General features: G+C 42.3%; 1 protein-coding gene across 5 annotated transcripts in view; it reads right to left on the reverse strand.

Moving 5' to 3' along the window:
* Window positions 1–16143, reverse strand: part of LOC120567984 (nuclear receptor coactivator 2-like) — a 55884-nt gene that overhangs the window by 28551 nt on the left and 11190 nt on the right. For 4 of the 5 annotated variants that reach the window (XM_039815134.1, XM_039815137.1, XM_039815132.1 and 1 more), the window contains exons 2-9: window positions 12491–12601; window positions 9865–10037; window positions 6890–6993; window positions 5139–5316; window positions 3615–3803; window positions 1787–1888; window positions 596–736; window positions 1–148 (exon numbers count right to left, since the gene is read on the reverse strand). In XM_039815134.1, the coding sequence (XP_039671068.1) occupies window positions 1–148; window positions 596–736; window positions 1787–1888; window positions 3615–3803; window positions 5139–5316; window positions 6890–6993; window positions 9865–10037; window positions 12491–12582 (1127 nt within the window). In that variant the 5' untranslated portion in view covers window positions 12583–12601. Of the gene's footprint in view, window positions 149–595; window positions 737–1786; window positions 1889–3614; window positions 3804–5138; window positions 5317–6889; window positions 6994–9864; window positions 10038–12490; window positions 12602–16143 lie in introns of those variants that run through there. The other variant, XM_039815136.1, reaches the window with a different exon arrangement.

A 16143-nucleotide genomic window follows, 5' to 3' on the forward strand; every position in this document is an offset into this window, starting at 1 on the left:
CTGTGCAGGATGTGCAGCGACATGTAGAGCTGTGGTTCGTTGGTGACTGGAGATCGGACCAGCTTGCTCTTAGTGTGAGCTGAGACGATGGTGCCGTCAGCCAGGGAGAATCTGTACAGAGGGCTGAGTGCATGGCCGTTCCTCAGCACTGCCAAGAGACACAAACAGACACAAAATGACTTCAACATCAACATCATCACACAGGAGTGACAGCCATTGAGTGAGGCAATATATAATAGGTTTCCTATAAATTGATTCCCCAAAACAAGAAAGAAAGACAATTTAGAGGTGTGGTGAATAAAAAGTGCTGTAACAGTGTGTCTAGTTTTTGAGAAGTTGTTGAAGAGAGAGAAAATATTCTTTAAAGACCCTTTATTGCTACAGGTGTACTTAATACATGGAACTCTTCCAGCATGGATATATGATGCTTCTAAAGCACTGAGCCCTTAACAAGTCCACGTTGAACTTAAGAAAATCAAGAATTGCAAAACTCAAAAAGAATGAAAAGAACCAGAAGAAGATAATATGGAGAATGTTATAGTATAAAAATGATCAGTTACAGGCTGCACATTGAGCTCCGAATTGCCTTACTCACCATCTTGCTGATGTTTCTTAGCAAAGGACATATCCCTTTCATTCTGCAGGTGAAACCTCTGAATGCAACGCCGAACAAGGTCCTCCCAGCCCGGCTTCATGGACGCACGGAGCAGACTGGTGTCCAGGGACGTGATCTTACCTGGAAAGGTAGAAGACCTGATGTTAGCAGATTACTGTCAGGCTTTAGATGTTTGCCTGCTATGGAGCAGTACAGTCATTACTTAGTAGTGTAACCGCCACTTGACCAGTGGACCAGAGTTCCAGCCCTGTGTCAGCAAACATCCGCCCTGCTGTATGAGCTTTTGGGCCCCTATTTTAACGATCTAAGCGCACGGCGTGAAGCACAGGTGCATTTAGGGCACGTACGAATCCAATTTTGATATTTTCACGGCAGAAAAAAGGGTCCGTGCGCCGGATGCATGGTTCAAAATTGTTGTACTTAGTGTCTTCATTAATCAGAGGTGTGTTTTGGTAACATGCAATAAACCAATCAGAGTGTCATCTCCCATTCCCTTTAAAAGCCAGGCGCGTTTGGACCTTGGAGCATTGCTATTATGATGGAGGATCATCTGTCACAAGAGGTATTCCATGTATATATAGATATAAACAATAATACTATTTTTAATCTTCTGCATGTGTGTGCATTGCTGTGCGTCCCTGTGTGTGTAACAAGCATAGTGTGCGCGCGCTGTTCAGGAGCCTAGGAGCATTTTACTAATGCTCTGTTAAAATAACAATGAAATGCTGAGTTAGTGACTTTAGACCAGGTTTTTGTTGGTCAATGGGTGTGATCACTTCCCGCTGCCTCAAGATAGCAATACGCCCAGAATGCACCTGAACGCACCTCCCTGTAAGACCAGAATGCACCTGAACACACCTCCCTGTAAGACCAGAATGCACCTGAACACACCTCCCTGTAAGACCAGCACGCCCATGGGCCACAGATGGGTGCAGGTGCATTTGTTATTTAAACCACGTGGGCGCTGGACAGGAAACTGACAACTGGGTCGGTCTTAAACTAGCGAAGACACTTTCGTTGGGCTTTGTGCTGCGCCGGGTGCAAGATGGTCCTGACCTCATAATAATAAACTGATGTTCAAACAACATACTTATCGAATGGGATGTGGACAACATTATATATTGGCACAACACTATACTGATTGATCACCCTGCGTATTGACAATCCTACCTTGAAGGTCCTGTCGGGTGGTGAAGCTCTCGCACGTGGGCATCACAGGTCTCTCTTTGACAGGGACTCTTCTTGCCACACAGATGAGACATGACTGGAAGTCTGCATGTTTGGAAAAGCTTGGGTTAAAATAACCCTTAACTAACACTTACACATACACCTAAATACAACATATAATATATGAAAATTAGAGATGGAGTTCATGCACTGATCTGATACCACGTAATAAAGCCCTAAAGAAAATCTACGTTAAAGTAGTTTATTTATGTTCTTTTTCCATTATAACTGGATAATAAAAGAAAGTTCTGTGGCATTCATTGTTTGTGTTTCTTCATGTTTCACAACAAGTTTAACCTGAACCAGACCGACAACAAAGATAGAAATCATATCACATCCATACAGGGATAGTAGTATACAGTTGTTAAAACATAATGAAATATATGACACACTGGTATCAGATCGGTACTCGATCGGGCCATCTCTAATAAAAATATAGGCAGGGTGGAAGAGAGTGCGGCTGTTACAACAATTTGATTTCAATTGTGACTGCCTTTTTCTTTTGGTGGGAGGTAAAACCCTTAAAGGCTACACAGTCTGTTTGTGTCTAAGTGTGTGTGTGTGTGTGTGTGTGTGTGTGTGTGTGTAGATACCACTTCCCACCAAATTTGACACTGAACTATAAATCACAACCTATACCATAGGCATTTATGACAAGACTCCCTTTAACCCCCATCGATGTTAAGATCTCCCAATCAACAGAGTTTTTTAGCATCAGCCTACGTCACAATCTCAACCTGCTGCCCTCAATCTGTCCACCAGACATCCTCCTCCTGTTGGGGGAGAGATTAGCACAATATCTGGTTGTCAGACATCTAAAATTAGAGTGCCAACCAGATTTCTTTTCCCTAGTGTGTACAGTATGTTTGTGATAAGATAAGATGGGAAGATGACAAAGTGCCATACACTAATTAGTCTCTCCCGGTAGATGGGAGAAAAAGTGAAGAGGAGTGTTGATGAAAGGAGGACAGGACACAAGAGACTGTAGAAAGTGGGGATGGAGAAAGTAATGGAAAATTGACAGAAAGTCAAGACAACGATGGAAAGATGGAGAAAGAAGTAAATAACAGCGTGATAGAACATGTAAGAACCTCGAAGACAGAGAAAGAGAGATGTGGAAATAACAAAAGAGGGAAAACGCATAAAATTCAAAATGGTTTCCGGTTGGGCGAAGCTAATGTAAGCAAATTGGAAAGATGTCTGAAAAGATGAGAGCAATGTGGGTACCACGTTTTGTGAATATTGGAACAATTTTGTCCAAATAAAGGCCTTCCACGCATCAGGGGGCGCTACGGAGCCCACTAAATACAGATGAACCAAATCGCTGTAAAGTCCTCAAACGTGTTCATTAAATGAAAATGAATGCACAATATTTAAGATGGCTGACATCCTGTCTTGTGAAAAAAATATAATAAGTTCCTCAAGTTGAGAGCAATGCTCCCTCCAAACTTCGTGAATATCAAAGGAACTTTATTCCAACCCTGGCATGCGTTTGGCGGCGCTACGGAGCCTGCTGGCCACACCCAATCCCAATCACTACAGAACTTTGAAGTATCGCCAGGTCTGACATGTGTGCCAATATTTGTACGTTTTCAAGCATCCCAAGTCCCTCAAAAATGCAATTGTACAGCAGAAAAATAATAATAATCTTCAAAAACAATAGGTTCCTCGCACAAGAAAGAGAACCAAATAAACAACAAACATGGAGTAAAACAGTAAAGGCAAGAGAGACAAAGTGAAAATTCAAACTAATATAAGTTACAGACAGTACCTTCCCCCTCTTCCTTGATAGACTTGGGTTCGGAGACGGCGAAACACTGCATGGTCTCGTACTTCTGCTGTGACCCGTCCTGCTGGTCTGACGCCGGCCGGGCTTCACCGTTGCCATAAGGGTTGACCAACATACGACAGTTGAACGTGTGGCTGTTCCTGTTGGATGAATCAGTGCTGCGATGATTGACTGGAAGATAAAGAAAAACACCAAAAAAAGAGGAGGTGGTCAACATAAGCATGTTAAATTAAAAAAGGCGATGATCACATTTGGCATCTAAAGTGCCAACATGCACATTGAAACACCAAACAGACATATTCAATATCGTATAAGCCCCTAGTAAGGTATCCAACGTACTAAGAAAAGTTTAATACATTTAGTGTTGAGATATTGAACCCAGAAGATGCACATATTAGTAACAGGATTTTAGCTCTTAGCTAAACCTTTTACCATTAAGATCTGTCAAAATATATCGGGCTAATGAGATGCTGGAAATTGGAAATACTTATCCAGCCATTCGGTTAGCTGTGTTTTTTTAAGGGCCCTACTCTGGAAACAGTAACACTGGTTGAATTCTCTGTAGCATGTTATTATAGGTTTACCTGCAACTAACTGTGAAGAGTGGCCAGTGTTTAGTCTCGCATTGCCAGACCTTCCTCCACAGCACTGCACAGGAAGGTCTGGCTAGTCCACACAGCATTCTGGGATGGGAGAAATTTATTGGCATTTCTTTAAAGCTATCACAATCGTCTTGGGCGGCGCTAAGGGCCAGACTCAACGACGGTGCCTCTGCAAAATAGCCTCAGGAAGGAACTTTTTCCACACATGTTCCACATTTTGGTGTACGTACAAAAGTAGTTTTAGTCGTTCAACAGAAAACTCCGATTGGACAGATAGTCTAGCTAGCTGTCTGGATTTACCCTGCAGGGATCTGAGGAGCAGTTAACCATAGTCCTCACAAAGCCACCAGAGGTTAGAACTCCAACACAAAGGAAGAGGAAGGTAACAGACATCTGGCCGAAAAGAGTGGACTCTGGCGGAATTTCCGGCGGCAACGAGACGAGGATATAGACTACACCTTTGGTTAACCACAGGAAAATGGGGAAAGCACTGCAAGGCTGAAGGGGCTTTTGTTTCATTGCTTCTGGCTGGAATAAATGCCTGTGTGTTTTTGCTAAACGTCGTCGATAGACTAGTGTTGACCTGACTACACGGTGGCTAGCATACAATAAGTAAAGATAATTTAGCAAAGCAGGTAATCCTGTTGACAAGAAACTACTAGCTATTACCTGCTACTAGACATGTAGCCCGGGCTAATCAGACCTGATCAAGTCTGTTTGCTCTTGATCATCTAGCTGAGGAGAATCTTCCCCATTCTTCTTTACTGTTGTGAACTAACAAATGCAGTGAACAGGTTTTGTCATGATGGCAGGACCTCCAATCTGGTGGCCAGAGAACATCTGACATGATCTGAAATTGCTCCTCCATCAGACCATGTTCCAGTAAACTTTCTGTGCTTCTTACCCAGGCTCTTGGGCAGGAGGTTCTTGACGAACTCGGCGTGATCTCCAACATGCAGCACGCTGTAGACGCTGGTGTTCATCAGCTCCTCCTGCTGACAGCGCAAATACTGGCTGACGTTCTCTGAGACAAACACTATGTTGCCCTCCATGTTGACCACAAAAAAGAAGCCATCCAGGGCCTGAGGGGTGAGAAAGAGGAGACGGGGACAAGGGATGAAGGGAGGGAATGAGGAGTAGAACAGAAAGACGAGATGGATGGACAGACAGACAGACAGACAGAAGAGGTGGAAAGTAGAGATACAGGGAAGTTTGGAGAAATGGAAAAGAAAGAAGAGAAAGTGAGAGGCCAGAGTAAAGGAAAGGAGGAACAAGACAAGATAGAGAAAGATTAGAGGAAGAAGCAAACGTATAAGGCCAGCAGGAGGGAGAGAAGGGGAAGATATGAAGTGTGAAAGAGAAAAAGAAGGTAGGAGAGATAAATAGGGGAGAATGGAGGTTAATTAAAGTTAATCTGAACTTTCCACCAAAGGCTAATTAGACTTAATTAATAGAAGTGGATGTGAAAGTTACTTCCACCTGCTAGAATACATTATAAAAAAATCATTCACATTTTAACCATTTATAATGATTGTATGTAAGCAAATTTGGCACTTGATCAGCATCTTTAAATTTTTTTATTATAATTTGTTTTTAACCAGGATCGTATTCAGATGTATGCTGTAAACTACAGTAAACAGCGTTTTATTGCAGGAGCAATTGCAACAATTTTGTTTTAACATTGTCTGCTTACTTTAAAATAAATCTGGGTGTTTTTTCCTGTGAAAATTGATAAAAACAAAAGCTCCTTAATTATGTTATGAAAAAAAACAACAGGCAGAACTTGCAGTGTGCTATTATAATTCAAGGTATTACAGCAAGTCTACAGTGGTCTCTCTAGCACTGTGTGTGTGTGTGTTTGTGTGTGTGTGTGTGTTTATGTATGTGTGTGTGTGTGTGTGTGTGTGTGTCTTTTTCAATTATTTCATTCCCGTCAACTCATCATTTTCTAACTATATGTACACACCATGATTTGTCCTTTAGCCTGCCACATGTCTACACAAGCTTCTGACTGTACGTCAGCTTATCCCCCTAACACTGGTGTAGAACACAACAGAATAGAACAGAAACGGTCTTGGCGAGAATAATATTTATCTCCAAGTAGACACCTCAATCAATGTTGCGGCTGGTGAAAGCTGTGTGTGTGTGTGTGTGTTGGGGTGAGGAGGAGGAGGGTCAAACTCCATCCCTCCTTTTCTAATCTGGCTTTTCAGAAACGTTATACCTCATTGGGTCCCATGTTATACATCACCAAAACACACACACACACACACACACACACACACACACACACAGGATGCATGCCGGAGCTGCTAGCCAGAGGAACTCTTATCTCTCGGCGTCACTATGAAGTGCATCGCCATTTAAAGTCAGAAAGAAGCTGCACCAGCTCTACATGTCTCACATGCAGGTGGAGTTATGGTGGAGTGCTGCATTTTAAAACACAATATTATTCGATTCAAACTGTTCATTTCTTCTGTTGTAAAACATGTGACTACTAGTTAGTAGGCCAATTACAGACCACTGTTGTCAATAGAAACTTGTTTCAATATTCAGTCCTGGCGTCACTGTTTTGTGTCACTATCGCTTTGAACTTTAAACTTATTTCCTCAAAGTATAATGAACGGAAGCGGACTAAAGTTTTTCTGAACCTACCTCCAGCATCATGGGGCCAAGGGCGTCTTTATCGATGACACCCTGTCCTGTGGAGGAGACGTCGGCCTTCTGCACCTCCTCAGCATCAGCCACTGGAGCTTTTTCTGTAAAAAAACAACAAAAAGAGAGAGGGGTTAAACACAATGGGTGTCTCAGGTTTCAAAGTTAAAACTTCTTTGGCCATTTTTTACATTAATTTCTTTGTATGACGATAACTGAAATAAACTCAGTTAAACACAGTTTAAGCATGTGTGTGTGTGTGTGTGTGTATGTGTGTGTTTGTATTATGTTTTAAATTTGAAGAAATGTAATTCATTCCATCTTTTAGTTGGAAATTTAGTGACTGCATGGCTGACTGATGGTGTTGGGAAATGGCCTGTCCAAAGTCACAGCCCAACATTACGAGGAAGGCTGACCATTTAGTCAGAATGAAGCTTTTTCTTTAACTCTGCCTCTTAGTGAGTATTATCTTTTCCCAGAAAACACTGACGGGCGGATTCACAAAGAATGGCTTGAGGCCACTGATAGCACCATGAATTGCGCACCACTTGTAACCACTATCTGTCCCACCCCTGTCTCAAGGTCCTTTTTGTGCTGGTTTAGCAGCCACAAAAGCTGTGCAATCCTCTTGTGAATCCGCCTGTCACATTGTTGTTTTTGTGGTGATGCCGCCCTCAGCAAACATACGTCCACTCACACACTTTGTGTTTGTATGTACATGAGCATGTTTTACTGATTGCATTAATTGGCTAGTCGTTCGTTTAGCCTAAGTTACAGTTTCTGTAAGGGATAGGGTTAACAAGTCCTGCTCCACCAATGTGATGATGCGCTGTCAAACCCAGAGGTTTGAGTGCCTGGAATGTCATGGAGAGCATGTATCACTACACTAATGTGCTGTACATTACACACATTTATAGCCATATTAGAGGCCAGGCTCCACTCTGCTTCCTGGCTGTACCACTGGACTGTTAAGCCTCCCATGGCCCCATTAGGCCACATAGCTGACATTCCTGTTGTGGGACCAGAGCTATACAGAGTCATCAGCCCTTAAACCCTGTCACTGTAGAGCTTGAAGTGGACCTCATGTAGGTTGGAGGGTATTAAAGTCGCAGTACGTGTTTCTTCTTTTTAAATCAATAGATATAATACATTGTATTACACCTGATCCATCTGAGAGCTCAGGTTTAGAGCATAAAGGAACACAGGAGTTCAAAAGTTACACATGCAAAATCAAGGTGCACCCTCATCAACTTTTGACCTCGCAACATGGCCTCTGTATGTTCACAGCTGCAACAACTTCAAACCACATTTTGGGAAAAAAGAATAGTCGACAGAGTTTAATTTACCCTTTGGTTACTGAATGTATAATCTAAAATAGTTATGTTGTAATGTTCTTATTCCGTTTTCCAAAGCTTGTGTAACACTTTAATATGCTAAATGTAATACACACATGCACAATCTCAAGTATTTGCAATTTGCGTGTGTGATTCCTTTAATGTACTATTTATTAAGTTGTAATGATTGATATGTTTCTGCTGGTTTCATTCCATTGTTGTGTTACTTTTGTTTGGCCTCAATCCATTTTGTGTCCACCTCATCAGTTAAATGCTGGGGCTGCTGGACAACAGTGGGTCTCTGAAGACGAGCAGACAGCTGTGTGACTTGTGTATTATCTATGTGTGTATGAGTGTGTGTGTGTGTGTGCTTATTCAGCTGTTGTTTTCAGACACAAACACGTGGACACCAACTGGCTGACCACAGGAACAAAAAGAGGAGAGGGATGATGATGGAGAGAGGGAAGAAAGGAGAGAAAAAGAGAGACAGAGGGAGAGAAAGGGTGGACAAAGAGAACAGAAGAGATAGAGAGAGGGCAAAGGGGTTAGGAAAAGAAAGAAAGGAAGTGACTGAAATTGTAGAGGAGGGATGGATAGGACAGGAGAAAGAGGAAAGAAGAGAGAAGACACAAGGAAAAGAGGAAAGGAAAGGAAAAGGACAAAGGTGGTTGTGGAAGAAAGGTTGAACAGGAAAAGGGAAAGAAGAAAGAGGGAAGAAGAAAGAAAAAGAGGTGAAGGGAGGAAAAGAAAGGAAAGTGTAGAAAATGAAAGAAATTAAATGGAAAAAGATGGTTTAAGGAAGGGTGAGAGAGGGATAGGAAACGTAAAGAGTGGGGAGAAGAAAAAGACAGAGAAGAGGAGGGGAGGAAAGATGAAAGAAAGGAGAAAAAAGGTAAGAATAGCAGGAGATATGAAGGCCGAGTTCAGGGCCGATCTGTCTGCTTTCCACTACAGACACAACATCTCTGCCTCCGTCTGTCTCCCCAGCAGTCTGTGCTCACACTCCCGTCCACTTCCTTTTGGCCTTTTGACTTCTATTGCCAGATGTGTGTGTGAACTGATATACAGGACAGAGCTAGAAGGGATTCCATTTTGAACTTTGTGTACTTTTCAGGGATCAACATATCTCCATTAGGTGCTCAATGCATCGTAACAGAGGCTCTGATGGTGCTATGACTGTCTTTTTTTTGTTGTTTGCACATTTTTAATGGTTTAATTTGGTTTACACAGTAAAATCAGGCTGTGTTCACACATACACACTTTTTTTTTTTTTTTTTTAAATGTGGAACAAGTATACCCTGTGAGTAGCCCAAAAAAGTATCTTCCATATCATAGAATTTGTTGTTGCTCAGCTTGATAAAGACATAATTTAAGAGGCTTCACTTCCTACAACAACGCCACTCTACTCCGGCACTTCGTTTGTGGTTGTGGGAACATGAATAGAGACTCTCTTTCATTATGAAATAGTTAGATAACATGTTTGATGTTACTCGCTTCTTTCCTTAGAAGTCGAACTTCTCAACTCATCTTGGCTCTGTTAAAATAAATTCCTGGCTGACTGCTTTTTTGAAAAACAACGTTATTGCCTGCCTCAGGTTAGCAGGGTAAAAAAAGTAAGTGTGAACCAAAGTGGCTCCTCACCCTGCTCCTTGATCTGCCTGATCTGCTTCACCGTCTCCTTGAGGATGGCACATTTGTCCGGCTTGACGTTGAGGTCGTCCATGTCGTTGATGTTGGCGAAGATCAGCTCGGCCAGCTCCTCGATGTACTTGTTCTCCTGCTCCCGGTTCCTCTTCTCAGTGCTCCTCTTAGGGCTGCAGGGACAGGGAGGGAAATGATGGCATCGTCCAAATTTACACCAAAAAGAAATGAAATGTACATGATGATAATCTAGATAGTTCACCATCAATATAAGAATTCTTTTGGTTAGATGAAGAATTTGTAGGCTCTTCTATGCCTTGGCACAAGCTGGACATTTGCTGTTTTACACTTTGGGCCCTATCTTGCACTCAGCGTAATTGCCTTTGTACACCGACGCATGTATCATTCCTATTTTGCACCCGACGCACAGCGGACTTTTCCCTCCACAGACGCACGGCGGTAAATTAGGGAATGTATTTGCGCTCCCGGGGCGGTTCAGCGAAAAGAGGAGGCGTGTTCCGGCGCTAACGTTACTTTGTGCTATTCTGCAGTTTCAGAAAACAATTCCACCACTGACCAGGAAAAACCTGGTCTAAAGTCAGTTGCGTTAGTCTAAAGTCAGTAGCCGTTATTCAGATGCTATTTTAGGGACTACCATAATGTAGCGCTTGCCGTACAACGCCGATACACTTCTCTCATCTAAATGGATGCAGCAGTTCCCATTTTTGCAAACCATACATAATTATAAAGAAAAATATTACTGAAAATGCGCTTCAGGTGTTTGGATAGGTCAGGAGGCACTTTACAGTACAGTCCTCAAAAAGTCCGCAGCTCTTTTGTGGCTTGTTGTGTTTTACACATTTCCATGAATCATGGATGTGTTGATGACATAAATGAGGAAATATTAGAGGACTTAAGGAGACGTGATGATGAACTACGCTGGGATCTGGTCCTGGAGTAATGCGCGATGTGCTCCTGGTGGAGCGGGTGGACGGAGATGGAGGGAAGGGGGCGACAACAGGAGCAGGTGGTGCGTTTTGGAGGCCCACGCTCCATGGCTGCAGCAATCCTCTCCAGACTTGAGGAGATGCGCCGAGAGGCCGCAGCAACATCGCCACCCGGCCAAGACGGGCATTTATTACTCTGCCGCATCTCGGACAGCCTCCGCTGGCGTGCGCCAGGGAAATCCACCGTCATAATATCAATCCGCCATGGAACAAGCTCTTAAAGGGAATGTGAGATGATGCTCTGATTGGTTATTTTCACGTTACGCCCAAACCACACCTAGCTACTTCAGACCAACCCATTTTAGATTTGCGTCGGGCGCAAGAGGCATTTATCCCGCAGTGAGAAAAAAAAAAAAACACATTATCCGTGTCTTTTCCCGTTGGTTGTCCTCCAGATAACACAAACAGACACCTGGCGATGTGCTGTTTGGATGCTCGCATAACAAAACAGCAGAAAATCTTCTGTTATTGTGGCCTCCATGTTTTCACCACCTGATGCTCTAGGCTACGGCCAACCGTTGGTGGCAGTCATGCAAAAAGTTGTTATGCCAAACGCCAACATAACAGAAGAAGAAGAACACGCATCCCAACCATGTGAACGCTGCCAGTCGGAAAAACAACGTAACCAGGGGGGCGGTGCCTGTTATTCCGAGGTGGCATGAACGCAGCAGTACAACTTGTGGAGCCTAAATATGTGATGACGTCATTTTTGGCTCGCACACCCTTGCGACAGGGACACTACAGCGAATGTAAATGGACTGTATTTACTACTTTTATTATAATTATTGCTAGTGGCGGTGGTAGTATTATTAGGATTATTATTTTTACTGCTACTACTATCATTACTAATATGATTATGACAATTACCTACTATTTCATTATTGTTATTATTGTAAAGTATTTGTTGAAGACGCTTATTTACTGGCTTTTCTATTTTCACCTTTCAATCTCATGCACCTTTCTAGTCTTAACGACTACTCAAAGCACTTTAACATAGTACAGGCACCATTCGCCATTCACACACATTCACACGCTGTGGCCGAGGCTGCCGTACAAGGTGCCACCTGCTCATCACATTCACAAACATTCAGACCCTGATGGCGCAGCATCGGGAGCAATCTGGGCTTCAGAGTCTTGCCCAAGGACACTTTCTACATGGGACTGTAGGGCCAGGGATCGCACCACCAACCTTCCGATTGGTAGACGACCGCCCTCTACATAAACATCAACCTAGCTCAGTAAAGAGGAGCACCGTTGAGGCATTTTTGAAAAAGAAACAAGATGGCTGCAGCTGATGTGGAACTTTCTGTTGAAGTACTATTTTCAAATTCTGATGGCAAAAACACCATTCACGCGTTCACAGACATATTGATGTTTCACCATGGCAGCTCGTCGCTGCATGCTGTAGTCGGTTTACTTTTGTCCATCGCTCAGCGCTACATCACGTTGCGTTGCTCCGATAGTCATTTTTAACGCTAACGCCGTAGACAACACCTTTTGGAAATCGAAAATGAAGCGAGAGGTTCCAGACTAAAGTGCATTTGCAGAGAGGCATGTGCTGATGTTACAGTGGTGTTATAGTACAGATGTACTGAGAGTGGGTAATAAAAGGTCTTCACCTGGGCCCCAAGAGGTCTGACGGACAGTCCTTCCTCTTCAGAGACTCTCCCCCTCTGGGGGGCTCTGGGGTGTTTCCCCCCCCACTACTCATCTTCAGCAAATATCAGCACCTAGAGAGAGAAAAGAGGAGCGAATGAAAGAAAAAAAAATGTAAGGAACATTTAATGCATTGCCATGTTGAAACAGCCACCTTAAAGTTATTTTAAGGGAACAGTAGCCTAACAACTGTTCGTAGACCTGTTTGAACAATGCAAATGCAGATCATTTACCGGAGGTGCCGGACATAATATTCAGACACTACAGCTAGAGTACAAGGCCAGGGATCTTTGGTTCTTTGGCAATTTACACATAATGCTCATGATGTCAAAGATATCCAAATAGTTTATTGTTAAACTTCTGATGTATGTATCTAAAACTGCCTCTTTTTTCGATGGGCAAAATACTAAAGCCTATGCCATTATGAGGATGCTTTTAATTTAGATGCATGCAGCACAAGCAACTGAGCATTGTGGAAATTAAAAAGCTCACCCTGCCCTGACACTTCTTCTCTACTCTCACAGCATTTTCACCCACAGTATTATGAACAGACAAGATGTACACAACCTGTTTAAATGCTGCATAATCATGAATCATGAACTCGTGAAAACTGCAGGCAATATGTGGGAGGCCCAGGGGGAATACAGTAGCTGTCAATAATTACTTCCATTAGAAATAGTCCATGTAGGCATTCACATTATTCTTACATGAACATGTCTGGCAATTCAGCGGATGGTCTTTAATAGGTGGAAAGAAAAATGAAACACACACATTGGCAGGGAAAAGTTACACCATATGGTCACCTCATGCTGCAAGACCTTCTACAAAACACTGATGACAAACTCATATTGTTGGCCAGACAGCACTCAGCACTGTGCATGTCTTTGTGGGACTTTAAGAAGCCCCTTTCAGCATGACTACGAGTCTCATATAATAACTGTAGTGAATGCACCATTCGTTTGCGATCGCAGCTGTGAATAGGTTATGAATTTGTAAGTGCTTATACGCAGGATTTTCATCTATTCAAGGTTTCTGCAGGTTTCACCAAGTCAAATTTAAGATTGTTTAAAACCTTTTTAAGACCTTTATGAATTAAATTTAAGACCTATAGCACGACATAAAAGTCCAACTTGTCTACTAAAAAGTCTACTTGCAAAGTGAATAAATGTATTCCAATTGAATAAAAGCGACACAAAGTAATAATAATCTGTACATATACAGCACATTATATTCAGACTATAGCGAAGGAAAGAACTTCAACACCACAGAATTAAAACAAAACCATTTCTATGAGCATTACAGGGAGCGTTACATGGACGTAGGAAAAATGATTCAAACCTAGAACACTACACTCCAGCATTTTTTTGGACTTTTAAGACCCCACAGTAACCCTGTCTATTGTCTACTTTTTTATGGATGTTGAATCAGGACTTGACAGTGTTTTACATTTCTCTATCTTTAATATAAATTTGATGGTGTTTTTTTGACTGGTAGCGTCACCCTTATTTCGTAAAGCCTTTGATTTGGCTTCTTGGATTTAGATATTACACATTTTGTGAAAAGGCTTAAAAAAACAGCCGCCAATCCAATAGTCAATAGTCCAACAAGATTGAAATCAACACTAGCAATTATTAAGTCAATTGTGCGGATGTCAGTGGCAGTCAGTATGGTTAGTTTTTAAGGGGACATATTATGAAAAACTCATTTTTGCAGTGCTTATGCCCATACATTTGGGTATCTGGAGTGCAACCAATCCTCAAACTGTGAAATAAGACAACCCAGTCAGTTTGTTGTTGCCTAGATCAGATAACATGGGATTCAACAAGCCACTCAGATTGGGCTCCCCTCCCCATGTCACATGCAGGCTCATTAGAATACACTGCCCCCCATCTGAGTAGACTGGGCCTTTTGGGGAGGGGGGCTTAAAGAGACACGCGCTAAAACAGAGTTTCAGACAGAGGGGGAATACAGTTATATTCAGAAAGACAGTATGATAAAAAGAATGTGTTGTTGAACATCAAATAATGTTACTATGTTCTAGTAGAAACCCAAAATACAACTATGAACCTGAAAATAAGCACAATATTGGACCTTTAAACATACAGTTTAAAATAATTTTGTGTTTAGACATTCCAAAAAAGTTTGACATTTCATTTTGGTAATCTTTTTCTCTATCTCTTCTGATATGACTTAACATGATGGTTTTTCACGACTTGCTGAGATGGTTTTTAAACAAAGATTCAGGAAACAAAAATGCAAACTGACATATTACCTTCTAAAAAGATGAATGTGACAAGTCTTTACTTTTGTACACAATCACAGACAGGACGAGTCCAGCAGTTCCTAGCAGGGGAGAGGCAGTGTGTGACGGGCCAACACATCACCTGACTGTTACATAACTGCCAGTCTGTGGGGCTGACACCAAGCAGATGAAGGCAGGAAAGAGGGATAAGGGAGAGAGAAAAACAACAGAGAGGGAGAGAGAAAAGAGAGTGAGGAGGAAAGCAAGAGAAAAATAATGGAGGGGCAAGTGGAAGGGAAATGTAAAAGAAGCATAAAAAGAAAGCACAGTAGAACGGAGGGTAGGAAAAGGATCAAACATGAGGATGAACAATGGCTTCCCTGGTGCGTAGCATGTGCAGACATCAAGTCAGCAAGTGCAAATGTGGTAAAATAAGCCAAGTGGGTGTGGATGGGGGGGTGACAGAAGGAAGAAAATCGGAAGAGGGGCATCTGTTGCTCTGAATAATAAGGCCTGAGGAAGGTGGAGAACATGGCCTAATTTCACCAAGAGAGGAGAGGAGAGGAGAGGAGAGGAGAGGAGAGGAGAGGAGAGGAGAGGAGAGGAGAGGAGAGGATCTACTGAATGGATTGGCCATGGACATTTTGTACGAGATTTGTGGTTCCCGATGATGTATTGTAATGACTTTAGTGATCCCGCTGACATTTCCTGCAGCGACCACTATTATTGCTTTGTACAGTTGCGTGTTTAATTTACTCAGGGAGAGTCATGCCAGGAAGCCGGTCAGTAAAATGCTCACCAGGCATGTACTAGAGAGAGTATCTTTTTATTTTAATATTTATGTGATAGACATTATTCTGAAAACACTCGCACTTGCACCCTCAAGTCTTCGTTTGGGCACACGTAAGTAGATTGGAAGTTTGAGAATAATCTCACTTCTGTATTAACAGTGAAATTAGCTCCCTAACACATATGCACCTTGTAAATCCATTAGTTAGACCTGCCATTCATCATTGGAGAGATATAAACAGATGCTGTTACTAGTGTTTCCATCTTGTTATCAAGCAGCACAACTAGGCTAGGCTAATCTCGCCATTCAATATGCCTTCAAGCTACACATTATAAAGGCATTAATGAGTTTGTATTGAGTAGGAAAAAAAGAAATTCTCCTAAGGACTGAGTTAATATGAAGAAAGTTCAGAAACATTGAACACAACGTAAAATCGCTTTTGGTGGACAACAGGTTATTATTATTGGTTATGTTGACCGGAGGTAACATCATCATCATGAGTCCAACTGGGTGAGCTGAAGTTGATGAAAGCCAGGCTGAATGTCTCAGGAAGGTGCACACAAACACACAGAGTCCCTGAAATC

Source organism: Perca fluviatilis, chromosome 11 (assembly GCF_010015445.1).
Source record: "Perca fluviatilis chromosome 11, GENO_Pfluv_1.0, whole genome shotgun sequence".
Classification (NCBI taxonomy): Eukaryota; Metazoa; Chordata; class Actinopteri; order Perciformes; family Percidae; genus Perca; species Perca fluviatilis.